Source organism: Macaca thibetana, chromosome 7 (genome assembly GCF_024542745.1).
Source record: "Macaca thibetana thibetana isolate TM-01 chromosome 7, ASM2454274v1, whole genome shotgun sequence".
Lineage (NCBI taxonomy): Eukaryota > Metazoa > Chordata > Mammalia > Primates > Cercopithecidae > Macaca > Macaca thibetana.
Genome location: NC_065584.1, coordinates 6,671,830 through 6,698,431, shown reverse-complemented (window position 1 = coordinate 6,698,431; position 26,602 = coordinate 6,671,830). Strand labels below are relative to the sequence as shown.

General features: G+C 51.6%; 1 protein-coding gene and 1 pseudogene across 2 annotated transcripts in view; both read left to right on the top strand.

Moving 5' to 3' along the window:
• LOC126958450 (uncharacterized) overlaps positions 1-16,950 on the top strand; it is a 247,835-nt gene extending 230,885 nt beyond the window's left edge. The window contains exons 6-7 of the mRNA XM_050796772.1: positions 1,603-1,678; positions 16,616-16,950. Coding sequence (XP_050652729.1) covers positions 1,603-1,678; positions 16,616-16,703 — 164 coding nt within the window. The 3' untranslated portion in view covers positions 16,704-16,950. The remainder of the gene's footprint in view (positions 1-1,602; positions 1,679-16,615) is intronic.
• Positions 2,029-16,609, top strand: LOC126958445 (uncharacterized; annotated as a pseudogene). The gene has a single exon (XR_007727184.1). The product of XR_007727184.1 is annotated as an uncharacterized LOC126958445 (transcript).
• Positions 16,951-26,602: the final 9,652 nt, after the last annotated feature.

Here is a 26,602-nt window from a genome sequence, read left to right as displayed (position 1 = left end):
TGAGACAGAGTCGTGCTCTGTCATCTAGACTAGAGGGTAGTGGCGCAATCTTGCCTCACTGTAACCTGCGCCTCCTGCGTTCAAGCGATTCTCCTGTCTCAGCCTCCCGAGTAGCTGAGACTACAGGCACGCACCACCACGCCCAGCTAGTTTTTAGTAGAGATGGGGTTTCACCATGTTGGTCAGGCTGATCTCGAACTCCTGACTTCAGGTGATGCACCCGCCTTGGCCTCCCAAAGTGCTGGGATGACAGGCATGAGCCACCCCCCTGGGGCCGGGACCTGTGGTCTGTGGTTTCTGCCTTCCCCAGTTTCCCCACATCCCTCTCATGGCCTTTCTGTTTCCTGGGTGGCTTTGTGGTGGCGTCCCATGGTCTCCCCCTGGCTTCCTATCTCCACCTGTGCCTAACCCAGGAAACAGTCCCTATAGAGGGTGTTTTCAAACAGACCTTGGCCCTGTCCTCCTCCTGGCTCAACCCCTGGCTGCCCCATCACCCAGCTTGCCGCGCTGGTGGGATCTCAGCCATCTCAGGCTACCTCTCTATGACACCTCCTCACCTTAAGTAGACTCTGTGAACAGATTTTAAAAGCTATTCATTCAACACATTTTTTAAATGAATAAACTTTTTTTTTTTCTGTGTAGTTTTCAGTTTACAGAAACATTGGTGGAAAAGTACAGAGAATTCGCAGACCCTGTCCCCACCATCTTGCCTCTCACTTACGCGTTGCCTCCGTGTGGTGCGGTCTGTTTGTTCCAATCGATGGAACAACTCTGATACATGATTAACTAAAGGCCTTGGTTCGCATCATTAGGGCTCACTCTGGCGCACATCCTGTGGGTCTGGACAAATGTGTCATGATACGTGTCTGACATTGCTGAAGTCAGCTTTTCTTGAAGCTTAAAAGTTTGGGAGTATTCTGAACCACGCTTGGCCCAGCCTGCTGCCCGATTAAAAAAGAAAACACAAACAAACAAAAAAAACAAGTTAAAACGTAAGGCAAATCTTGACACTGAAGACTCAATGTGCCTGGCCATGGTGTTTCCCAGTACCTACCGCAATGTGAACAAAATTGCCGCAGTGGAGTTGTCTGTCCAAGCGTATGACGTGTGTGCCATGATTTTGGGAAACCCTGCCCGTTAATAGCCCTGCAGCCCTCTGTGGGTTGCCCTCCCGGCTATACCCCGCTTCTCTGGTCTCCTCCAGGGCCTGCCATCCTGCTAACCAACCTGGGCACCTTGCTTCTTCCAGAGCACAGGTTCATGCCCTGTCTTCAGGGCCTGGGTCACTCCCCTTTCTCATCTATGCAGTGCCCTAAGCCTTTGGGTCCCACAGAGCACAACTTAGGTCCATGGATGGCACCAACCCAAGTCTGTTCCATATTTCCACTCCTGCCCCTTCTGCTCCATAGGCAGCTGGTGGGCAAGGGGAGTGAGGAGAGAAATGCATGGCCTCTCCAATTCCACACTTGCTGGAGGTTGGGGAGTCCCTGCTCCAGGCCACCCCTGCCCCCCCCACCCCGAGCTGTTATCCTTATCCACCCTCTTCCTCCTCGCCAGCCTGAGTGAGGTTCCACTCTGTGACCTAATGCCTTCTCCTTACAGCCGAAGCCATCACCTGGATTCCTCCGTGGGAACGGACCTCGGACGTGGGACCCCAGCCCCCCTCCAGCTCGAAATCGTAAGTGGCTGGAGCGTAAAGAGCACACACACGTGGCCTTGCTGCTGAGGGTGGGGCCTGCCTTCCGGAGCACACTGCTAGGCGGACCGCGTGGAGGGGCTGGTGGGCGCTGGCCAGGGGGTCTGTGCACGGGGAGGTGGGTGCCCATCGAGTCAAGCCAAGTGCAGACCTGGGGGCTCCTGTTTTCTAAGACAGGAACCCCCAGCCTCCTTGTGTTGTCTCTGTGGCAAAGGAATTCTATAGGCGGCTTCAAATGTCGGACCCCAAAAGAATTTCTTCTTTTTCACTCTTCTAAATGAATGGCTCTTTCATTATTGAGTCTCCCTTTGGCTCTTGTGCCGCAGGGCAGACTAGGATGGAAGTGCCCTGTGAGCTGGGGGGCCTTCAAAGGGCCAAGGAGAAAACGCAGGCCGAGGGACCAGCCTTCCAAATGGGCTTCGAGCTCCAATGACCTCCGCTCACCCCCTCGAAATGTCTGGAAAACATAATGGGCAGATTTTCTGTCTTCAAAGTTTCCGGCTAAACCTCTTCAAGTTCTTTATTGTTTGGGACTGAGACACTCAGCCATGGTAATGGGTAGTTTCTTTTGTATTTGCCTTGAAAGGCCAAAATATTTTTATATTGCCACAGACAAAGCCACCTATTTAAAAATGAACTCCATGTCCGTCGTTTCCCACCAGGAGACTATGTACCATGTGTGTGTCTCTATGTATTCTGGGGTCTTGAAACAGGTTTCTCATGGGGATGGTCATTCACCATGGTCCAGAGGGGCAGAACGGGGGGTGCTTGCCCTGCCCAGGGGGCCTGGGGAATGTGGGCCCTCATCTCAGATCTGCCCCCAGTATGTCTAGGACGTGAGCCCCAGAAGGATCTGGGAGTAAACTTAACATTCACTGTGTCTCTGCTCTGCATCCGCCATTCGTGTGTGTTTCCGGACTGTGGGCTGTGTGTACCTTGGTGGGTGACTCAGTGAGAAGAAGCAGGAATGCCAAAGAGACTGTGAATGTTCTGGATTTTGTTGTTGTTGTCGAGAGGTTGTTTCACTGGTATCTATTGCATTACATAGTAAATGACTGGATGAATGAATGAGTGAAAAAGAGGGAATGGATAAACAACTAAATAGGTAAAGAAGTAAGCAAGCCAGGAGGAGAGTGTGTGTACCCAAGACCATGGTTCATCCACTTTGATGTCTGGGCAATCAATATATAAATAGAAAAAACCCGTTGAATCACTAAGTGATAGGGCAACACACAAAGCAATATCAGGTGATTACGGACTAAGGGATATGTATAATTCAAATATATGCCTCTGACATTTGACAATGAAAAAGAACCTAAATAAAAGAAAGAATGGATGCTTGAGTAGTGAAGTGCAGAATGAGACATAGATTTGGAGGTCTGTCAAAATGAAAGGATGCAAGTTAGGGAACAAGTGATCAAAAGGGAGAAGGGAAGGATTTTTTAAAAAAACCAAAACAACAAATAAAAGATAGAAAGTTAAAAAAAAAAAAACCAAAACAAAACTAGAGGATGAGCAACTCTATAAGGAGGACCATGTCAGGCTATTGTAAGCTAAACATTAGGACTAATACAAATAGTATATGCTCCTGGCATAGAAAAATAAACCACAGAGAAAGAGTTCAAAGAATAGCAAAGAAAGAAAGAGGATCCAGTGGGCGAAATATGAGAGTGTACTTTTACCAAAAGTTATCTAAGCCTGAGCACTTGAAGTCTGCACAGAAATAAATCAATGACAAAAGAAAGAAAAAAGCCAAAAAGTCTATATTGCATGTGTGGATGAACGAATGAGCAGTGAGAATGCAGTGCCAGGCGACACGGTGTCATGAGGGGTTTTGAGTCATCCAGTCCTGGGCACTGAGGTCTGTTAGATGAAAGGATATGAGAAAGATAGTGTTGATAAATAAAGAAATAGGAAAAAATGTAACAAATGTTAAGTACAGAAATACATTAATGGGTGATACATAAAGATGTAAAAGAAGGCAGTGTGATAGGTGGTGGCAAAAGATCATCACAATTAAGGGCTATGGCTGGTCCACTTCTAGAAAACCACAGGCTATCCATTAAATAATAAACATCTAAGTGAACAAGTCAGTGAGTATCTAAACAGACAAGGATGAGGCGAATGAGAAGACGTGGCCCCATGCGTCCTCCTGATGAGGGTGTTGGGGTCCCCCCTGGGCACCCCAGCTGCATGAGAATGAAGGACAGGAGGTATGGAAAGCTGTGACAGAAGAGAGAAAGGAACAGTAAAAAGAAATAACAGCCAAACGGATAAATGGGTAAATCCACGAGAAGAGTTAGGCTAGGACTTGTCATAAGGGCACCTGATTCTACTAATAGAGGAATAAATGTCAAACAGAAAGAGAGAAAGCAGGAAAGAAGGATGCTATGAATGCAGGAAGGAAGGAATGAGTGAGACATGGAACCGCACGGCCAAGGATGGGCGTTTGCGGGTGGCTTTATGATGTGTACAGCCACTCCATGGCACTGAGCTCTGAAGACAGAGTGCAAGAGAGAACGAGTGAGAGAGTGAGAGAGAGAGACACAATAAAAAACGGGAAGAAATGTGAAAAGGGAGAAAGGAAGAGAGAGGTAACATATTAAGAAATAAATACATGCATGCAGATTTAAGACAGAGCCATGCTAGAACAGGAATGAAAGGCAGTGTGAACCAAGCAGGCCACTTAATTGGCATTGTTGCTGCTGGTATAGTCTGCCACCTACTCAGCTAAGGAACGGCTCAAAGCATACACATGGGAGGGAGGAGTGGGGCCACAGACAGAGGGCCCATTAGTTGCAGATTATGATGTATCCAGTTAGATGCACCTGCCGTCTAGAAGTGTAAAAATAAGTATTTACATAGAAAGAAAGACTGAATGGATGCATGGCGAATGCATGAATGAATGAATGACAGAAAAGATTCGCATTGACCGATGAGGAGGGCATTGTAGACAAGGGTGGGGGTCATTGATCCTGGGTGCAGCTCTCCAAAAGAATGACAGAAAGAAAGAGGGAGTGGTGGAAAGAAACAATAGGATGGGAAAAGATGAAAATGGAATAAAAGGAAGTGAAAGAGATAATAAATAAGTAGATGGAACAAGTTGATCAAAGGGGGCTGGTTTAGCACAAGCCATCCACATTAATTCAGATCTGTGGCTCTGAAGTTTGTTTTAAAAATTACCACAAGTGAAAGACTGAATGAAAGAATAGATGCATGCATTCCATAGGAACGCAAGAAAAGGAGCAGGGAATGGAAAAATTGGAAGAATGAGAGAAGGAGAGATGTAAGAAAAGAAAAAACTGAAGTAGGCATATGAACGAAAAGGCACTTCCTGGACAAGCACTGAAATATAATGAGACAATTTTATCCATTAAATATAATAAATAGTAAACATTGAGGTTAATCAATAAAAGCACAAATACCTGAATAGAGGAGTGACTGTCTGAATGAATGAGAATGGATGATTTTCCCTATCCTTTGCACTCAAGGCCCAAAAGAATGAAAAGAGAAACCAAGAGAGGAGAGAATATGGAAACGTATGACAGGATGTGTATAAGCAATACAAACATATTGAATGAATAAATAAAGACATAAATATGTGGGAGAGTGGACCGTGCAAGGACAAAAACAGGAGAGAAGGCAGCAAGAATTATGACTAATTCAAAACTGGGTTCCTAAGATAGTTAAATAAATCCTGCATCAAATCCTCAGGGAGAGGAATTAACGAACAAAAGACAGTCCCACGCGGACCGGTGTGCAGAAGGCTCCGGGAACCGCAGATTATGGTTAATCCAATTCTGTGCACCTGAGGTCCATAAATAAAAGAACAAATATTGAAATGAAAGAATGACAGAAAGAATGAATGGACACATGAACGACTGAATTAGAAATGGAAATGCCTGGCACAGCCAGGAAGGAGCTGCCCATGGGATTCTCATTCATCTCACTCTGGGCACCTGGGGTCCATAAGCGTGAAAAGAGGCAAGAAGAGAAGTGTCAGGGAGTCAAAGATAGAGATAAGGAAAGGCAAAAATGAAACTAAATGAAAGCGAAAGGGAAAATAAAGAAAAACCAATAAAAAAGAGAACGAATATGTGGGTGTATCTGTAAGAGCAGGATCTGTTAGGATTAGTCATAAGGCTGTCGGTAATCCTGAAGATGGATGAGATAATCCAGGCCCAGGTTCCCGGGGGAGGGAAACTGGAGAAAATATAAAAAGAAGTGAAAAAGGAAAAAGGAAAGGTAATAAACAAACAACCAAAGTGATAAATGGATAGTTAAGGGAGGTTGTCTGAACAGGGATTATAATTAGTTTACATACGTACTCCTTAAATAGATAAATACATTACACCTTTCAAAGAATAAATGAAAAATAGAGAGACATACCTGGCTCCAAAACAAGGCTGTATCTTCTGCCACTGTAATAAAATAGATGCAATTGAGGTTCATAAATAAAAGAATAAATACTTAAACATAAAAGGTGACTAAATGCGGGGAAGAAAGATTGCAAATAAATACATGGGCCAAAGATGTTTGTTTTGCCCGTGGGGTTTTAATTAACGCAATTAATAAGGAAAACAAATACCCAAAATAAGAAAGACGGACAAATGAGTGAGTGGATGACAGAGTGAATGGTGCTTAATGAAGGAGCAGTAGTGCTTCAGAGACCAGCGTGAAGATGATGACCAGGAGCCCTGATTCATTTGATTCTGTGCTCCTGACTTTATAAGAACCAGAGGATGGCTGGGAATGGTGGCTCATGCCTGTAATCCCAGCACTCTGGGAGGCCGAGGTGGGTGGATCATGAGGTCAGGAGTTTGAGACCAGCCAGTTTAAGATCAGCCTGGTCAACATGGTGAAATTCTGTCTCTACTAAAAAAATACAAAAATTACAGGCGTGGTGGCACGCGCCTGTAATCCCAGCTACTCGGGAGGCTGAGGGAGGAGAATTGCTTGAACCCGGGAACCCGGGAGGTGGAGGTTGTGGTGAGCCAAGATTGCACCACTGCACTCCAGCCTGGGCTACAGAGCAAGACTCTCAGATTTAAAAAAAAGAGAAGAAGAAGAAAGAACCAGAGAAATATAAGGAAGGTGAGAGAAAGAAAGAAAGATACAATTTGGGAAGCAATGAATAAAGAATAAAACAACAGTCAATAAATAGGACTTGTGAATGGAGGCCTTTAGGCCAAAGGTTCTGATTAATTTCAAGCTATGTTACTGATGTCCATAATCAAAGGACTCAGGTCTAAATGAATGAATGAATGATTGGAAGAAAGGGTGGTAGGAAGGTAGGAAGAAAGGAAGGAGGGAAAAAGGGAAGAGAGGAAGGAACATTCTTTCCAGCTCTGTGTTCTAGACAGTGGAATGAAGTGGTCCCCAGGGAGGGTGGCTGTTGGCATGTCATGTGCTTGTCACACGCACTTGCCCTGGCTCAGGAAGACCCTGGTCTTGGGGTGCTGTTGCCCTATCTTGGCTGTGTGGGACATTTCACTGCATCTGTCTCTTCCTCAGTTTCCCCATCTGTAAACTGGGAGTGGCACCAGCTGCCTACTTGGGTTGACCTTACGTGTCCCTGTTGACGGTACCCCATCTATGGCCTGGATAGGCAGGAAGGGCTTGGACCCTGGGCCCCGCAGAAGGTTGCATGAACAAGTGGTGTGAAGCCTGGTGGGTAGCTTGGCCCTTCCCTGGGCATGGGTCACCTGTGCAGGAGGTTTTGCCCGCCAGGGGGCAGCAGAGGGTCAGGGAGCAATAGGCCCTGGGTGGAGCATGGGCCCCGCCTGCTGTGTGCCCCCCTGGGTGTGGCGCCTACTCACATCCAGGGGTTGGTGCAGGAAAAGGCCAGAAGGTGGCCAGGGGCACCTGAGAAGGGGGGACCCAGAAGCCCCGGGACCCAGGAGCCCTGGGCAAACCACCAGAAACCTTGTTCTTGCAACTCTCTGCAGTGTGCCCAGGCCACCCTCTGGCCTGGTCTTCCATGGGGCAGGGCATCCAAGCTTCTCAACTCAGGGTTTCCTGGGCAGCAGGTGCACCTCAGCACCCCTGGGGTTGCAGAAGTGGCCTGGGGACCCTGGCTCCCTTGACATGCCATCCTTAGAGCCTGATTCAAGGCCTCTCTGTCTTCTCAGCTGTTTCACGATGTGTTTTGTAACTTGGCGGGATCGCGTTTCACTGTGTTGAGGTTGTCTCTTCTCTGACTCACCCTCCAGGGGACTGCAGGGGCAAATCTGGAGAGTTGCTCATGCTGAAAGTCGTCCCCCAGGGCCTCCCAGGTTCTGTTGAGTCTCCTTTCTCTGTAGTGGAGGAAATGTGCGTAGTTCTGTGTTGTGTGCATGTGTTTGTCTGTAAAAGCAAGGACCAAAGTCTCCCTTGTGACCTCTCAATTCCTATTTGGGACATTTAAAAACACTGGATTCTTAACAAGTGCCTGGAGCAGTAGGAGCACAGCTTGGATGGACTCAGGACGATGGCAGGGAGCACGTGGGAGGCAGGGGAGTAGGGTGGGGCCAGGCGGTCTGGAGCGGTGGGGGTGGCGTCATGCTCAGAGTGACTCTGTAGACACTGTGTGGGATGGGGGGGTGTGGGTGCAGGCATGCATAGGGCTGTTACTCTAGCATGATGCTTGAGGTCTGAGCTGATGGCGGCAAAGTGGGGTGCTCAGGAATCAAAGCTATGGGGTTATAGACAGAATATGAAGAAGGGAGGGAAGCAAGAAGAAGGGGGTGGTTCTCACGCTTCCAGCTCCGGCCGAGTGGATGGCAACAGCATTTAGAAGGCGGAGGACATGGAATTCATGTGCCAGGAGCCACCTTCCGAGCCTCCAGTACCACGTGTCAGGGCCACATGAGCTGGGCCTCGTGGGCCTGATGTGGTGCTGGGGCCTCAGGGGTCTGCTCTTCTCCTCTTTCAGAATCTGGGGCTCCAGGCTCTGGCTTGGCTGGACTGAGGTCTTATTATCCCTGGGGACACCTGCTGAAGCTTCTCCCTGACAAGCCAAGTGTCGCTGTTGGATGAGGATGGGGCGGGAGGGGCTCAGGGCAGAAGAAGACCAGGAGGGTCTTTCAAAAGAACTCATGTACAGCTGTTAAGAAAAGTCAGCAGAAGCTCAGGAAGACTTAAAGTGTGCAGAAGGTGGGGAAGGGAGGGCCCGTTGCATGCACCAAGAGAAACTGGAAGGAACAGGTGACTTTGGCTGCTGGGAGAGCCTTATCCCAACATTTAGGGGCTGTCCTGATGGGTCACAGTGGGTCGAACTGAGCCAATGGGAAGAGCTCTGGGGGTAGGTGGGTTGGGGTTGCATGAATTCTCTGTGTCCTTTTGGAAACGCAGAGACCATGAGGGGGCGTCAGGGCTCTTAGGGTCTTTGACCCTTAAGAGTTTTGCATCTGGAATTCAAAGGGTCTTTAGTTCTGGGACGCTGAGATCCGGGATAGGGTTCCTAACGGCACAAAAGCCAGGGACAAAATGTCTTTCACGTGCTCCCCACCCGGTTCTTTCTGAACCAGACCCACAAGGTCCGAGCTGCCATCCTAGCGCTCCTGTCTGGTCAGGGCCTATCTTTATGTGTTCGTTCAACTTTTAAAAATGAGAACAAATTCTGTCTCTTGACATTGTCGTTTGCATGCGCCCCACACACAAATCCTTTCCTGGTGACACCAGGAGCTACAACTCTCCTTGGCCTCCTCCTGTGACTCCCAGCTCCCTCCTTGGGAAGCTTGGCCTCAGGGCCTCTGGGACAGACAGGTCCTAATGTAAATGGTATGGATGACATTTGACCTAGAGCAGTGGGAAACGCATCCACCACTCAACATTCTGACATGTCACCCATTTTACATTCTTACGGGCATTTTTTTTAAAAAAAAAGTGTCTATTTTTTAATGAGCATCCCTTCTTTAAAAAAACCTAATTGCCATTATTCACCACATACACTTTTTTTTTTCTTTTTTTGCATCCTGCCCCTTCTGTTTAATATTCTGTCATCAACATTTTCCCTTGTTCCATTCATCTTCATAACCTCACTGGCTGTGTTGTGCCTTGTTGAGTGGCTATGGTGTCATTCACAGAACCTTTCAGTTATTCTTACGTATAACCACCTTTTAAAAATATTATGAATAATGCCACAACTAACTGCTTAGAACACCCTTTTTTTCATTCTTAAGAATTATGTTCTTCCACCCAGAAATTATCATTGCTTCATTACAGATCAGTTTCCCCTGCTAGACTGTGAGCCCCTTATGGGCAAGGAGCTTATTGAATTGGCCTTTGTATCTCTGATGCCCAACATGTCGTAGACTCTAAGTAAATGATGGAAGATTGGATGGAAGAATGGAGGAAGGAGCGAGTGAGTGAGCGTTTGGCTGATGGATAAGAGGGGGAAGGATGGGTGAATACATGGATTGGTGAATGAATGAATGAATGAATTTCCTTTGGTTAAGTCCCTTGAAGGAAAGGCTATGGATCTTTGTATGGATATTGATTAATTTCAGAAGGCTTACAGCATTTTACAATGTTCAGCTATGTATGACTATTTAATTAAGATCTGGCTAGTTTGTGTCTGTTCTAAAGTACTCTTGCATTACTTTAACTTGCATTGCCTTAATTACTAATGACGGGCGAACACTTTCACCTATGTTTGTTAACAAATTGTATTTTCTCTTCTGTGAACTGTTTGTCCAAGCCCCTTGGGTCATGGCTTTCGGAAGAGACTGGTCCCAGGTGTCCTTGGGATGTAGGGAGCCCTTACCTCACTGGAGGCATTCAAGGAACCAGCTAGGTAGCCCTCAGGGAAGATAGTGTTTAGGAGATTCCCATGGTGCGGGGTTGGCCTAGGTGGCCTTTCAGGTTCTTTACAGATCAGTTTTCCCTGCTAGACTGCGAGCCCCATGTGGGGCTTTGCTTATTAGGATTTGCTTATCCCTGGGAAGTGGGTGATGGGGACAAGGACACCTTCCATTGGCAGGTGGAGACACTGCAGGCTGGACCTGCTGGGGGTGCTCATGAACTCCGATCTTGCCCTCCATAAAACCCCTGTGGGACAGGAATAGCTCTCTGAACCTCCAAGGTCCAGACAACCACATCCTAGCACCCTGTACGATCAGTTGGTGGCCTTCCCACCAGCCCAGTCTTTGGGGTTTAACTGGTGAATGGAACATTTTGGATCAGGACTGATGGGAGAATCCCCTTTTGTTTTTCTTCACCTGGGGCAATTACATTCCAAGGAGCAGAATAAGGGGCATGTTCTGCCCAAAGCATCAGGGCTCACAGGTCAGTCACAGCCATTTGGGGAGGGCACATCACCCAAGGAGGGCTCGCCCTTCTTTCCAGAGCATCCTCCGCTCTCAGCAGAGCTGCTTCTGCCCACCCATCCCTCTACTATAGCACTGAGCACTGTTTTCCTGTGTCAGAATCGCTCACCCACATGTTTAGCTTGGTATCCAAGCTTGGGAGGCCGACGATGACTTTCAACATGAATTGCTCCAGCTACCCATCCATGCACTCGGCCTACTTATCTTGACCCCGTGCTTTTGGCTTTTTCTTCTCCTGAAAGCAAACCCTTTCATTTTGGGTGGGCTGTGTAGCACCATGGGCTGTGGTTATGAAGCAAACACCTTTTCTTGTGGCTCCTCCTCCGGGGTTACTGCTCTGAGCACATCCCAGCTGGATCTCATCTGCCACTGTCACCCACGGCTTCTTCCCCATGGTGCTTTCCATGTGTCGTACACCACGACTATGACCCAGGGTCGGGGTCCCAGAGTAGCCCTGGGCCAAGCCCTCCACCCATGAGCGGAGAGGTCCTGCCCAGGCCTCGCCTTGCCTGGCGCATGGTCCCTGCCATGAGCTTTGCATTCAGCCTTTCAGCTTCCTCCACCAGATGGCAGTGGTTGTAACTCATCCATTCATTCCTTCATTCCTTCATTCACTCACAGCCAATAAACATTAAAAAAAAATTAGCCAGTGCTATACTAGAGCTGGCCCCCAAGGACCCACTGCCACATTGCCTTTTGAAAGGAAACAATGAACATTTTGGTAAAGGGGCCGTGCTTGTGTGTCGGTGACAAGGTGAGATCCCTGAGTCAGCTCAGGCTTGTAGATTCGAGTTCTGTTGCAAGTTTCACTGCCCCTCTGACTTTGTCCCCTGTACAAGTAGGTTGATTAGGAATCAGCCAACTGTGTTCCCTGGGTGCTCAGAAATCACAGCCCATATCCTCGAGAGGCCAAAATGAGAGCCAGGGGTTCCGAGATGAGTGGCTGCTTCTGGCTGTGAGCAGGCTTTCAAGTCATTAGAACATTCTGGCCTTTCCTGGAGGTGATCTTGGAGCCATTCCTGCCCCTTTCAAGAGGAGTTAATGCCCAGCTCTATTTAGAGAAAATTGGGGGAGATGATTGCTCATGTGGGTGATAAGAATCACCTCCCGTGCAGGGGTCTGCGTGGAACACTCCATTGGCAACCCTGGGTGTCCAAGGCACGTGGCATTTTGCAAACTAAGGGCACAGCTCTGAGCTGTCCTGCAGGTCCCAGACCAGGTGAGAACTCCCTAAGTTCCTGCTGCCTCAGTAGGGGGTGAGGCATGGGTCTTGGGGCTTCCACCTGGAATTCTGAATGTTACTCATTGCATTGGAGAGGAAGGAGAGTAGGCAAAGCCAAGACCCGGGAGCTGGACAAACCTGTGTGGTTTAAAGTCACTGTGAGAGCTGGGGTTGAGCCTGCCCTCCGGGGAGGACTGCGGCACCTACCTCGCAGGGCTGTTGTGAGGAGCAATGTAACCGCCATTTTGAACTGTGATTCTGGAAGGGCGGTGTGCGTGTCCCCGGGGGTGTGCCAGGGGAGTGAGGATAAAAGGCCAGGGAGGCAGCCTGTCTCAGGCGGCTGAGTGGGAAAGTGTTTCTCTCTAAACATGGAGGGGTGTATGGTGGGACAGGAGGAATTTTGGCAGGAACTTTCGTGCTAGGGGTTTGGGGGACTCTTTGGGCAATGCCCCTGGACCCCCCGGGGGTACGGTTCACGCTCACCTCTGAGAGGCTGGAAACGCCTGGCTGTGCTTTCTGAATGCTGTGTGCTTCCTGCCTCTGTGCCTGGCCTGTGGGCAGCACCTACTTGTGTCCGCCTTCAAAAGGCCCCTCTGGGTGGTGTCCTTTTCCCCAAAATATTAGGCACCAGCCATCAAAGACACTGCATTGTCCCCTCCTCCACCCCTCCCATAACTGACAACTTTTGGGCTCAAGTGCCGGCAGGCTGGGTGCCCAACACAGTGCCTGGCGAGTGGTAGCGCTTGCCTTTCTTTTCTGTTGAATGAATGGATAGCTAATGATATTGTAACCAATGACAAGCCTTGATGTTTATAACCTTTACTAAGAGATTATTATTTTGTTCTTCATGAACCTGTTAACAACTGCCATATTGTATCTTACGGACGTCTGTATGCCATGTTTGAAGAGCAGGAGCCTTGTTTCGGCATCATGTGATGGAACCTGAGCTGTCTGATGAGAATCTGTGTTTTGTGTTAGAAAGAGCCTGGGCCTTAGGATCTGGCAGACCCAGGGGCCACTTAATTAACCTTTTGCCTCTTTGACCCTTGATCTCCTTTTCTCTAAGCCATAGGTCACCAGAAAGCCTACCTCACAGGGCTGTTGTGAGGGCCGAGGGTGGGTGCGCTGTAACAGTGCTGTGCAGATGCTGGCTTTCCCTGGGAATGGGCATATGGTGGGGTTTGTCTTGAAAGCATGAGTGATGGCTTTACTAGTCCTAAGTGAATAAAAAGTCAGCCCTGACCTTACGCTGGGATTGCATTTCCCACAGTCAGTGGCATGTGCAAACCAGTGGTGGAGCAGCCTGCAGGTGCGTAGCTATGTGGGCCCAGAGTAAATATTTGTTTGATTGATAAGTGATGGCTTTTCCTTCCTCAGAGGTTACCCCACCCCCCGTTCCACCATGGGCTGCTGCCTCTCCCCAGCAGGTTGTAGCTGACAGGGTCGTTGTGCTTTGGGGTTTGCTGTACCTGTCGGTGCCATGAGGGGACGGTCTGTCTGCTTGGAGGGGCTTCTGCAAACATTCATGTATGCCCCTGGTTTCGTTTGTTAGGGAGGAGGAGTGGGGGTGGCCTAGGGAGAGGATGAGGAAGGGGTTCTGGGTGGCATCCTTGGGGTACTAACCCTCCCTTCACCCTGTGCTCTGAATTTCCTCATGGCCCTTTTCTTTCCCTGGTAGAAGGTGCAGAAGGTAGGCTTTGCCACCTTCCCTGGGTCTGGCACCAAGCTTGGGGGTCTTGTACACTTTCCTTTCTCTAACTGGGATGTGGGCCCATTTCCTAGATGAGCTTGCTGAGACTCAGGACAGCTGGTATCAGAGCCGGGACTTCCCAGTCTTGCACAAACAACCTGTGCTTTTTTGAGTCCACCAAATAAGGCCTCCTACCTGGTCCGGTTTATCCCTGCCAGCGCCCAGCAGATGCAGCCTGGTGCGTCCCCACCCCGCCAAGTGCCCAGGAGTGCCCTGGAAGAGGAGTGCAGGGATGAGGAAGGAGGCTGTGCCCTCCAGGGGACTCAGCTGCGTTAGAGAAGGTGCTGCTGCGCTGGCGGGGGTCTCCGGACATCCCAGGCAGGGGTCGTTTCTGATCAGGGATCTCTTCACCAGACCACCGTATTCCTTTTCCAGCCCTCGTCTCTCGCGTGTGGGGGTGCAGTATTTGGCTCTCACATCCCCACATTCCAGCTGGTGGGGGTTTGAGCTGGATGTTCCTTCTGCTCCCCACTCCCCACTCCTGGTCCCCACCCCATGCAAGGCTCCCTTGCCCCCACTCTTTGTCTCCAGCTTTCACAGCCTCAGTGGGCAGGCACCTGGGCCCCTTGCCGCCCCGGGTCTCATCCACCCGCCTCTTCTTTCTCAGCCTGAGCTTTACTGTGAGGTCTGGGAGTCACACCTTGGTCCCTGCCATGCCTGTCCCCAGGAGCACCCACATGGGTCCCCTGATTCTCCCCTCCCCTGGGCTTTGCTGAGGAACCCTTGCTGTGTGGCCTTGGTGTCTGCCCCATGCCCATCCCCTGTTCTTGAGAACCTGGAAGCAGAGGGGGCCCCTCCTATTGCTCCCAAGGGGCTCCACAGTAGGAGATTCTGAGTCTGTGTTTAGGTATCTATTCCTGGATGGGGCTTGGGGTCCCCTCAGGCCAGGCCTGTGTGTGACCTAAGGCTGGGGGGGCTCTATTAGGCACCTAGTGTCCCTTGGAGTTGGGCGGGGCTGGGTCCCGGACTCCTGAGGGCGGGTGGGGAGACAGGCTCAGGGAGATTTCCATGAAGCTGCCCTTGAACCCCTGCTCTGAGGCCTGCACTGCACTGACCCTTTACACCCTGCCTCCTGCACTAGTAGGCACCTAATAGATGCTCGCCACCTGTGGAGGGCGGGGTTTAAATGGCTGGAAAGAGCTGAGTGGGCTGGTTGGCTAGTGTACGTGCATTTGTTTAAGAGGAAAGGGTGTGTTTCTTGGCAAAGACTCTTCGGAGGAAACTCTGAACTGGGGAAGGGTCTCTACCTGTTCTGGAGCCTCACTGCCCTTCCTGCCAGTCTGGGGACAAACTCACTGGTGGGTTTCCCCCAGTGGAAACACAGTGTTTTGGAAAGATTTAGATCTAGGATAAAACTTCATCTGGACCAACATGTGTGTGTTGGTGTTGTGGCCCAGGTGATTTTGAGAATGTAGAATACATTTGGCAATTTCCAAATGGAGGGATGACCTGCTCCTCCGCCCCCCATGCCCTCCCTGAGGCTGGAGGCCTCAGAAGCCCGTGCCTTGGGAGGGGCCTGTCCCACCTGAGAAGGCTTTGTCCCCACCATTGGTGATAATCAGCGTTGACCTGTGAGGCACCTGCCAGGTTTGGGATGCAGCCTTAGATATTCAGAAAACTGGGGGTTGAGGGGTGGGGGGATCAGACCCCAGAGCTTGAGTCCTTTGTCTGTCTCAGTCCTGAAGAATGGTGCATGAGTACCAGGTAGGTTACTTGAACCACCCTGAGCCTCGATTTTCCCACCTATTAGAAATGGGGTAATTCATGACAGTGTCTGCTCGGGAGATGGCTGTGACCCCGAGAATCCTGGCTGCATGCCTTAGGCTGGCTCGTGAGACTCAAGGTCTGGGTTCAAGGCCCCCCCAACCCCTTCTGACTGTGTGGCCTGGGCGAGTTTGCTGTTTTTAACCTGGAAAGCATCACACTTGCCTGGCACGGTTATTGTGGGATTCAATGAGATTGTTTGTGTGAAATAAATGCTTTGTGACCTGGCACACAGGCGCTCTCACCCCGGCTCTCCTGGTGGGCCTGGACTGCTGGGTACCGGCTGCAGAGGCCCCTGTGCTCCTGGAACTGTCTGCGCTGGTCCCAGGGACTCTTGGGCAGAGTGGAGGGCAAGGGGGGAAGCACCAGCCCGCTCTGGGGAGACAGGTTTGCTTTTAAATACAGACACTCAGCAGGTTCAGATGGGAGATGATCAGAGGGGAAATGTTTACAACCCTCAGGAGGAGGAAGAGTCCGAGTTTTAAGAAAAACACCAAAGCTGGATAGGTTGGGCAGAAGAGCTGGGGATAGCATTTAGAAAGGATGAGATTCCTGGGTTCTGGGTTATCAAGGTGAGAGAAATCAGGGGTTGCCAGCTGTAGGTGGGCGTCAGGACCAGAGTGATGCTTCCAGAAGTTTCTACAAGTGGGCAGAGTCCAAGGTACGGCAGGGTACACCAGAAGTTGAGGGGCACTAGGTAGACGGGCTGAGCTGGTGGCTGGGTGCTCCCCTCACCCTCCATGCTGCTAGGAGCCCCTGAGCACGGACTCACTCTCTTCTCCTCCCTCCTGGGGCCTGCCTGTCTGTCTGTGAACTCTTGTCGGCCAGCGAGGCCGGGAGCAGGTGGCCTTCATCTGCAACTGTGTCTCTCTCAGCCTCCACAGCCACGGGGACGCCCTGCACCTATTCCCACGGGACAGGCTGGACCCAGAGACTCTGGACCCGGGGCCTCCCCTTGAGTAGAGACCCGCCCTCTGACTGATGGACGCCGCTGACCTGGGGTCAGACCCGCGGGCTGGACCCCTGCCCACCCCACAGGAACCCCGAGGCCTAGGGGAGCTGTTGAGCCTTCGGTGTCTGCATGTGGGAAGTGGGCTTGTTCACCTACCTCACAGGGCTGTTGTGAGGGGCGCTGTGATACGGTTCTAAAGCACGGGCTTGGCGCACCCCACTGTGCTCTCAATAAATGTGTTTCCTGTCTTAACAAAAACAGTGATGGGTGTGCTACTAATATAAGGAGGGGTGAGTGTTGGGTGTCCTGTCTCACTGGGCAGTGTGATGGGTGGGAGGGTGGGGAACCAGCTTGAACCCCACACAGCTGCCAGCACCCGACCCTGCCCACTGGGCTCTCAAAGGGGAGGGTGGCTCTTGGAGGTCCGGAGGTTGACACGTGCTTGGATGAACTAACGTCTGTCTGGTCACCTCCTTCTCCTGATCGTGGGATGCCAGGCTTCTTTCCAGAAGGGACTGGACAGGAGGAGGTGGGACAAGTCTGGTTTTGGTGGTGGAGAGGGGTTCTGAGTTGAGCTCACTGTGTGAGTCCCTGGAGCCCCAGAGAGGAAGCTCCCCTGGGGCTTCGAGTCTTCCTCCTCCTCTTCTCACATTCCCCAGGGCTGGGCTGAGTGGTCATCATGCTTGACCTGATGTTGAGCGATGGCCAAGATGGCCCAGCCAGGCTGGGGCTAAACTCATTCCTCAAAATGGCTCCTGAGCAGGGCTCTGTGTATAGGCTCCTAAGCAGGGCTGCAGAGGTAGAGCCTCAGACCCATCCCTGCCTGCGGCAGGAGTGCTGGCTGAGCCGGGGAGGTGAGCCTTCCTCCCTGCAGAGTGCTTTCTGTGAGCAGCCTGTGGCGGGGCTGAGTGGAGGCACTGAGGGCAAGGGGCTGAAGGGTGCTAGACCTGTCAAGATGGATCCTGAGTCTGCACACCTGGCTTTGCTGCAGCAGATGATAAGGACATGCTCCCTGTGGGGAAGGAGAGACCGACTGCTTTTGCTGCCACAGCCACCATGGCCATCACAGCTACCACGGCCACCACGGCCACCACCACTACCACCACCATCACAGCCATGGCCGCCACCGCCACTGCCACCTCCTCCTCCTTCTCCTTCCTTTCCTCCTCCTTCTCTTCTTCCTCCTCTTCCTCCCTCTTTTCCTTCCTTCTCCTCCTCCCTCCTCTTCTTCCTCCTCCTCTTCCACTTTCTCTTCTTCTTCCTCCTCCTCCTTTCTCCTCCTCCCTCTTCTTTTTTCTCCTTCCTCCTTCTCCTCCTCCTCTTTCTCCCTCTTCTCCTTCCTTTCCTGCCTTCTTCTCCTCTTTCTTTTCCTCGTTCCTTTTTCCTTTCCTTCTCCCTCCTTCTCTTTTCCGTCTTCTTCCTTTTTCTCCTCCTCCTTCCTTCCCTTCATTTGTTTCTCCCTCTTCCCCCTCCTCCTCTCTCTTTTTCTTCTCCTTCTTCCTCCTCCTCCTCCTGCTTCTCCTCCTCCTCTCCCTCACAGGGAGGTATCTCAAGAGAACTGCAGGCAAGTCCAGCCATAAGTGCACAGGACTGAGCATGGCCCCTTTGCTGAGAGTAACAACTGCCTTGAGGATCATGGCCATGACTTCACAAAGGAGACCTGACCCAGCCCCTGATGGAGATGGTGACATGGATGGCGCTGAGTGATGACCCAGGCAGCAGTGAGAAGAGGAGGAGATGGCCTTCAGAGTGCACCCCACCTAGACGAGTCAGTCTGTGCTCAGCCAAGACCAGGCTGAGAGTCCAGGAGAGTCCTGTGTGGTGAGCAGAGTGTCAGCCTTTGATGAAACTCAGGTGTCCAGAGCAAGCCACCCACTGGTGTTCCAGAGCCAAGATCGCAGCTTCAGCCTCTGTTGAACCTTGGGCATTCAGAATGAGCCGCCTGACTTTTGATGTCCCAGAGCTAAGACTCAGTTCCAGCCTCTGATGATGAAGCTCAGATGTCCAGAAAGAGGGACCTCCATGATGTTCTAGAGCCAGGACTCCAGATCCAGCATCTGATGATGCTCAGATGTCTAGAAAGAGGAACCTTCTTGATGTTCTAGAGCCAAGACTAAAGATCCAGCGTCTGATGCTCAGATATCCAGAAAGAGGGACCTCCTTGATGTTCTAGAGCTGGGACTCCAGATCCACCGTCTGATGCTCAGATATCCAGAAAGAGGGACCCCCTTGATGTTCAAGAGCCAGGACTTCAGATCCAGCATCTGACGATGCTCAGGTGTCCAGAAAGAGGGACCTCCGTGATGTTCTACAGCCAGGACTCCAGATCCAGCATCCGATGATGCTCAGATGTCTAGAAAGAGGAACCTCCTTGATGTTCTAGAGCCAAGACTAAAGATCCAGCATCTGATGCTCAGATATCCAGAAAGAGGGACCTCCTTGATGTTCTAGAGCCAGGACTCCAGATCCAGTGTCTGATGCTCAGATGTCCAGAAAGAGGGACTTCTTGATGTTCAAGAGCCAGGACTTCAGATCCAGCATCCGACGATGCTCAGATGTCCAGAAAGAGGGACCTCCGTGATGTTCTAGAGCCAGGACTCCAGATCCAGCATCTGATGAAGTTCAGATGTCTAGAAAGAGGAACCTCCTTGATGTTCTAGAGCCAAGACTAAAGATCCAGCGTCTGATGCTCAGATATCCAGAAAGAGGGACCTCCTTGATGTTCAAGAGTGGGGACTCCAGATCCAGCGTCTGATGTTCAGATATCCAGAAAGAGGAACCGTCTTGATGTTCAAGAGCCGGGACTCCAAATCCAGCATCCAATGATGCTCAGATGTCCAGAAAGAGGAACCTCCTTGATGTTCTAGAGCCAAGACTAAAGATCCAGCGTCTGATGCTCAGATGTCCAGAAAGAGGAACCTCCTTGATGTTCTAGAGCCAAGACTAAAGATCCAGCGTCTGATGCTCAGATATCCAGAAAGAGGGACCTCCTTGATGTTCTAGAGCCAGGACTCCAGATCCAGCATCCAATGATGCTCAGACGTCCAGAAAGAGGGACTTCTTGATGTTCTAAAGCCAAGACTCCAGGTCCAGCCTCCAGTGAAGCTCAGATGTCCAGAAAGAGAGACCTCCTTGATGTTCTAGAGCCAGGACTCCAGGTCCAGCCTCCAGTGAAGCTCAGATGTCCAGAAAGAGGGACCTCCTTGATCTTCTAGAGCCAGGACTCCAGTTCCAGCCTCCAGCGAAGCTCAGAGGTCCAGAAAGAGGGACCTCCTTGATCTTCTAGAGCCAGGACTCCAGGTCCAGCCTCCAGTGAAGCTAAGATGTCCAGAAAGAGCTACTACCTTGATGTTTTAGAGCCAGGACTCCAGCTCCAGCCTCCGATAAAGCTTGGATGTTTAGAATGAGGGTCCTCCTTGATGTTCTAGAGCCGAGACCCAGCTATAATGCTTAATGAAGCTCAAGTGTCCAGAAAGAAGTGCCTCTTTGATGTTCCAAAGCCAGGATTCCAAGTCTATCATTTGATAAAGATCAATTGTACAGGAAGAGAGACCTCCTTGATGTTCCAAAGCCAGGACTTCAACTCAAACTTTTGAAGAAGGGCAGATGTCCAGAAAGAGGGACCTCTTTGATGTTCTAGGGCTGGGACCCAGCTCCAACATCTGACAAAGCCCAGATTTCCAGAAAGTGGGAACTCTTTGATGTTCCAGAGCTGAGGGACCTCCTTGATGTTCCAAAGCTAGGACTTTAGCTCTAGCTTTCGATGAAGCTCAGATGTGCAGAAAGAGAGACCTCCTTGATGTTCCTGGGCTGGAACCCAGCTCCAACCTCTGACAAAGCTCAGATGTCCAAAAAGAAGAGTCTCCTTGATGTTCTAGAGCCTGGACTCTAGCCCTAGCCTCTAATGAAACTCAGATATCCAGAAAGAAGGACTTTCTTGACATTCTAGAGCCAGAACTCCATCTCCAGCCTCTGATGAAGCTCAGATGTTCAGAAAGGGGGACTTCCTTTATGTTCCAGAGCCATGACCCGCTCCAACCTCTGACAAAGCCCAGATGTCCAGAAAGAGGGACCCCCTTGATGTTCTAGAGCTGGAACCCAGATCCAGCCTCTGAGGAAACTCAGGTGTCCAGAACTGGTGAGAAAGCCTCAAGGCTGTGGGCTTCCCTGGGCAGGGATAGGTGTGACCAAGTTTGAATTGAGACTGGAGAGGGCAGACAACACTCTTCTGTGCAAGGGTGGCCTACAGCATTTCTCAATAGTGACACTAGCATAAAGACGGGTCCCGGTTGCAGAAGGAGAGATGTGGAGAGGGGACTCCCTGTGGGAGGAAGAGTATTAGGAAGAACATGGCAGCAGAAATCATGGATTGCAGATGGGGTGCCTTCGATGAAGCCTGCCTGAGGGCGTGTAACACTGCAGCAAAGCACCGTTTTATGCCTTTTAGTTGTGCTGGACTCATGGCTGGCCACACACCAACCTTGACCCACAGGGCTGCCAAATTGGCTGGACCCTGGAATGTAACCCAAGCTAGTTTCTGCGGCTTAGCTCCTCTCCCAGTGGAAGGTGCTAAACCCCCACTTGCCAGCCCAGTGTAAAGCTGCAACCTTGGGGCGAGTCAGATCTGGTTGCCTCCTTCTAGCAACGGAAGTTCACCTAGGTTAGGACTGGGACAGGGTCAGGCTATCACAATGGGTGTGAAGACAGCATGAATGGCAAAGGAGGCCCCCAAATACCTGGGGACATGGATGCTAATGTCTCAGGTGAAGCTGGTTTGGGGCTGGAGCCCTGCCTTGAGCACCTTGACTCTACCACTTGCCCTCTAGGAGCTCCATTGACACCAGACTGTCCATTAAGCTGAAGAGAGATGGTGAGTAAAGAAATAGGGCAGGAATACTGGCTTGCTCAGAAGCCATAAGAGCATTATAGGTAGACAGAGTCCAAGTGATGAAAAATGTAGACTTGGGGAGGAGAGAGTGTTGAATGCTATTCAGGGTGTTTGAGCTCTGCAATATCCAGATTGGGAGAGAATCTGATCTCACCAGTTTTGCCATTCAGACACAGCTATGAGAATGGATCCTAGAAGATGATTTACTTCATTCAGCTGGAGTCTGGAGGAAAAGGGAGCAGCTAGCAAGAATTCTTGAAAAACATACCCTAATGATGCCACATCATTCTGGTGATATTTCCTAGAAACTCATTAGAACTTGGAACTATGTAAACAAGAACTTCTTTGATGAGTAACTGGAACTTGAGACTTGGGATTGAATGAAGGAGAAATGTCATATTAGAGGACTGCGCCCCTGCTCCCCACCCTCATTTGGCCAAGTTATTTTAGGAAATTTCCAAGAACAAGCAATTGGAATCACTCGTTGCTGATTTCCTAGAAGTCTCCACAACAGATTCTGAAGCCAAATGCAAAATGGGCGGGCCCAGCTTGTGAGGCTTGTGAAGAAAATGTGACTCCTACTCTATAAAGTCATTGACCTCAGGGAGCAAGACTCAGAAGTAGAGCTGCGTTAGGGAAAATGAGGACAGAACAGAAGGTCTAGATGGCCAGGCAGAACCCCATTGCAAGGGCGAGCCTTGAGATGACTGTGGGCCCTCCCCTGCTGGCAGCCACAGCTTGCCTCAGACTCACCCCTCAGAGCCTGCTTCTCCGTCACTCCCTTTGTCTTTCTCCTGCCCATCAGAGGGATGTTCTCCAGCCTCCTGTGTTGCTACCTGGCTTCCATGGGCCATGGCCTGAGCCAGGCTGTGGGCTCCGGGTGACTGTCCCTGAGGTATGGTGAGCTTCCTGAGTGGTGGCCACGTGGCAAAGTGGATCCATTGCAGGGAAGTGGGCGATCACTGGGGGAGAGGAAAATCATGGCTTTCTTCCTTCCCAGAAGGGGCTGAACTGGGCTCCCAATTTCCCTGACACTCCCAGCTCAGCTTGTAGAAGAATCAGGGAATGGAGACGCCTTGGGCTGCAATTTTCTTTCAGATGACTGTAATTTTCCCCTCTTATCCTCACGGGTAGCTGCCGTGGGACAGGGGCAGGCGGGCGCTCTGAAAGCGTTTCCTCAAGCTCCCCTTCAACGCAGGGCCGTTCTCACGTGCCCACCAGCCAGCAGGAGGTTGTGCTTCCAATTGTGACCCCCTACTTCTCAGAAGACACTTCGGACTCCACCCCCGCCTCCATACCCAACAATGGCGTGCAGCATTTCGTGTGACTGAAATGGAAATCCAGCCTGGCCCTCCAGGGCCTCAGTGAAGCCAGTCCCAACCACAGCACATGATACCCTCTGCAGAGGCCGGGCTCATGAACGGCCTGGGTGGGTGGAGGTGGGTTGAGGGGACAGGGTGGGTAGGGCAGGGGAGGGCAGGAGGACAGTGACCAGCCGGTCCAGAGTCCTGCCAAATTCAATCCAGATGTTACTGGATTAATCAGCCAAGGAGGGGGAGCCCCGCCCACACCCCATGGAGACATTGATGAGCCCCATGGGATAGCTGTGGCTTTCCAGGCAGCCCACAGACCTACAGCTGCCTGTCAGCAGCCAGGGCCTTCTGGGCAGAGCGCCTCGAACCCCAAATTGCCCTGGGAGGGTGGGTTTTTGGTGTCAGCTTAGTTCAGCTCAGCCGGCTTTTATAGAGCACCCACTGGCTGGCTCATTGGGGTGATGCTGTCGTGGGGTAGATGAGCAGCAAGGCAGATGCACAGGGTTGGGTGCAGGCAGCACTCCATGGGGGCGTGCACAGGGCCCCTGCTTTTCAAGCAGAGGTGGACTGAAGGCTGGGCTTGCAAGGGGGTGGGCTGGGGTGGGCGCTGGCAGGGAGTTCTGAAACATTACCTATATACCTGCACTTTACAAAGCACTTTATATGTTTGCCTGGTGTTGGCTGATGGTGCAAGGAGTGAGTGGAGATGCCTGTCTGTGGCCTGGGTGCTAGTTAGTACCCCCATGTCAGGTACAGACCCTGGGCTCAGAGTGGGCAGAGGCTGTCCTAGGGATTCTTGAATGTCTATTGGGGGACTGGGATTCCCTTCGTGGGACCAGCAGGGGCTCTTCCTGAGATGCTATGGCCGGTGGCCTTCCTCCCCCAGAATCACAGGGCCATATGCTAGGAGGAAAGACCTTGTAAACTCCAGACCTGACCTCCTGGGACCTGAGGTTAGTTACCCAGGTGGGGATTTGCCTCTCTTGCCCTTCATTTAGAATTGGCTGTGAGCCCCTAAGGGCCAGGCCTTAGCCAAAAGCCTGCACGCAGCCCGGTGCTCCTGCCGAAGTGCTGCCTCTGGAGGGTTTCTGCAACTTGGGCCTCCTGGCAGCGGGGCTAGTGTCCCCCACTCATCCCTGCTCCTGCACAGTCCCTAGCACTAGGTGGGCACCCTCTAGTGTGGCGTGAATGGGCTCCTATGCCCATTAGCCCCGGGTTAGGCTCGGATGTATGTACTGAGCTCCTGTTATGGGAGGGCTCAGAGACAGGGACCCCTGGCCTGGGAGGGGGTAGCTGGGTGCATATGTGTGGGTGCATATGTGTGGGTGCGTGTGCCTCCATGAGCCTATGTGTGCCTTTGTGAGCCTGTGAGTGTGTGAGCATGCCTGATGCACATGTATGTGGGTGTGTGTGCCTCCGTGAGCCTGTGAGTGTGTGAGCATACCTGGTGTGCGTGTGTGTGGGCGCACGTGCCTGCGAGTGCATGCATGTGCAGCTCTGTGCTTGTGTGTATGTGCGTGGGTGGGAGACAGATGGTGGAGAGCGACTGGGAGTGGGCAAGAGTGGATCTGTCCCTAAGCCTAGAGCACCCTGGGTGCCGATGCCACATCCATATCCTGCCCCCAGACCTGCTTCCCAGAGTCACCCATGCCTATACCCCCTGTGGCTTTGCCCACCAGTCCATCTGTGTGTCCAGGTCTGCCTCAGTGAACAGAAGAGTGAGACTCTTGGCCCTCGAACCCCTAGTCTTCTCCATGCTTCTCCACCTCCCCCACTGCCTCTTCTTGGCAAAGCAGCTGGAGTGAGACCTGGGCTGAGGCCAAGGGTGGGCGTACTGTGCCCCCATGGGCTGCAGACACCATCCTCTCACCAGCTCTCCCTCCTGTGTCCTGGAGTGGAACCTGCCCCCATTGCCCACTGCTTAACCCCTACCCCCTTGTCTGGGGTTCTGGCCCTCCCCCCACCCCCACCTGCTAGTCTCCAGCTTCCAAGGCAGCTCCCAAGACAATGGGTTGAATAAGGGGCAGGCTGGGTCCCGTGCCTAGCCCCTCAGCTCCCCCAGCCGCTGCATGGGGCATCTGCTGCTCTGTGGCGCTGGCTGGGGAACCTCAGAACCAGATGGGACCTCCCAGGCCTCGGCTGCTGCATCACGCTCTGGACGGGGCCTTGGGCCCGGACGACACCTGTGCCCGCCATGCCCTCTGGCCAGATGCTGCACCCTCCACCCAGCCTCCAGGTGAGTTCTCGCCGTGCCCACGGTGCCCCACCCTCCTCAGCATCCAGGTGATGCACCTACCTGAGGTTCTGAATGCAGAGGGGAACTGCTTGCCTTTGCGCTACGTATTTATGCACTAATTTCAATTGAAGGGTGCCCAAAATGACATCAGGCTTTTTCTGAAAAAGTCTGTTTTGCCTGATTGGTTTGCCAGTGAGGTTCAGAGTAGACAAATGAAAATGAGCTGATTCCACACCTCTGAGGTTTTGACAGGTGCTCCAGACGTAGCATTTGTCACATTTATATGCTGTAGTGTATGCCAGAGGCCACCTCATTGCAACTTTGTAGACTTCCTATTAAGTTTTATGGCCCGTTTAAAAATGGGCTATGGGATGGGGAGATCCGTGGCTTTCCAAAATCCCTTCATGGGGTCTGCAAGCAGAAATGTCTGCTGCCCCCTGTTCCAGGGCACGCCCCGCTCCTCACTGGCAGGGCTCTCGGGCTCACTGATTGTTCTCTGAGCTTCACACATGGCCGATTTTCTGTTAATGCAACTGCGTGAGTTGGGTAGCGGGGGCGTCGAGCCGAACGCTGGGCTGGACGGGAAAGGCTCCTGCTTCATGTCCCACCTTGACCCTCAGAGGTTTCCAGGCCCAACTCTTGGGCCCTGGCTTCCTCCTCTCCCTCTCGTCTTTGGGGGGTCTATCTCATGCATGTCTGTTACCATGGACTCCATCATCACGGCTCCCATCACCTCCATCTGGCCTTTGTCATCCTGGGCACAGCATCTCATCTCTGGCCATCCCAGCCTCCATCACCCGCCTCACCTCCATCATCCTCGCTTCGGGGCTCATTCTGGCCTCCAGGGCTTTGTACATGGTAGGCTTTCATTCATTCGTTTGCACATTCGGTGAAGGTCTACTGTGTGCCAGGCCCTGTGCCAGGCATCGTGTAGATGGACGTTGCCCTTGTGAGTGCACGCCTCGGGGAGACACACGCCAGCCGGTGGATGGCAGGAGAGCCTGGGCCAGGGCTGGGGTTGGGGTGTGGGTGTGGGCATGGGCACAGAAGAGGGCGAGCTGCTCTCCAGAGGGGTGGGGTCTGCTGGGGTGGTGGGCAGGGGGTGGGGACGCGGGCTCAGCTGAGGTCCTGCTGTGTGGAGCCTGGGGGGAGAGATAGCACGTCCCCTCTCTATTCCCCACGGGTCATCTCAGTAATGGCTGCAGGAGTTCAGGGGTCCCTAGATCGTTCCCAAGGTCCTCACTTCCAAGTCCTTGGCAAGATTCCTGCACCCTAGGAGCCTTCTGGCACCTGAACTCTGCCACCTGGTCTGTTGGTCAGCCTCTGCGCTGCCCACCTTGGTGGGTGTCATGGGATTGTTAACAATGTGCGTTTTGCTCTAAAATGATGGTGATTGAGGATGGGAATTATTTTGTCTATTGATTTTAATGTTTTCTTTTTTGTGTGTGAAGTGTTTGTTGTGAAATATCTATT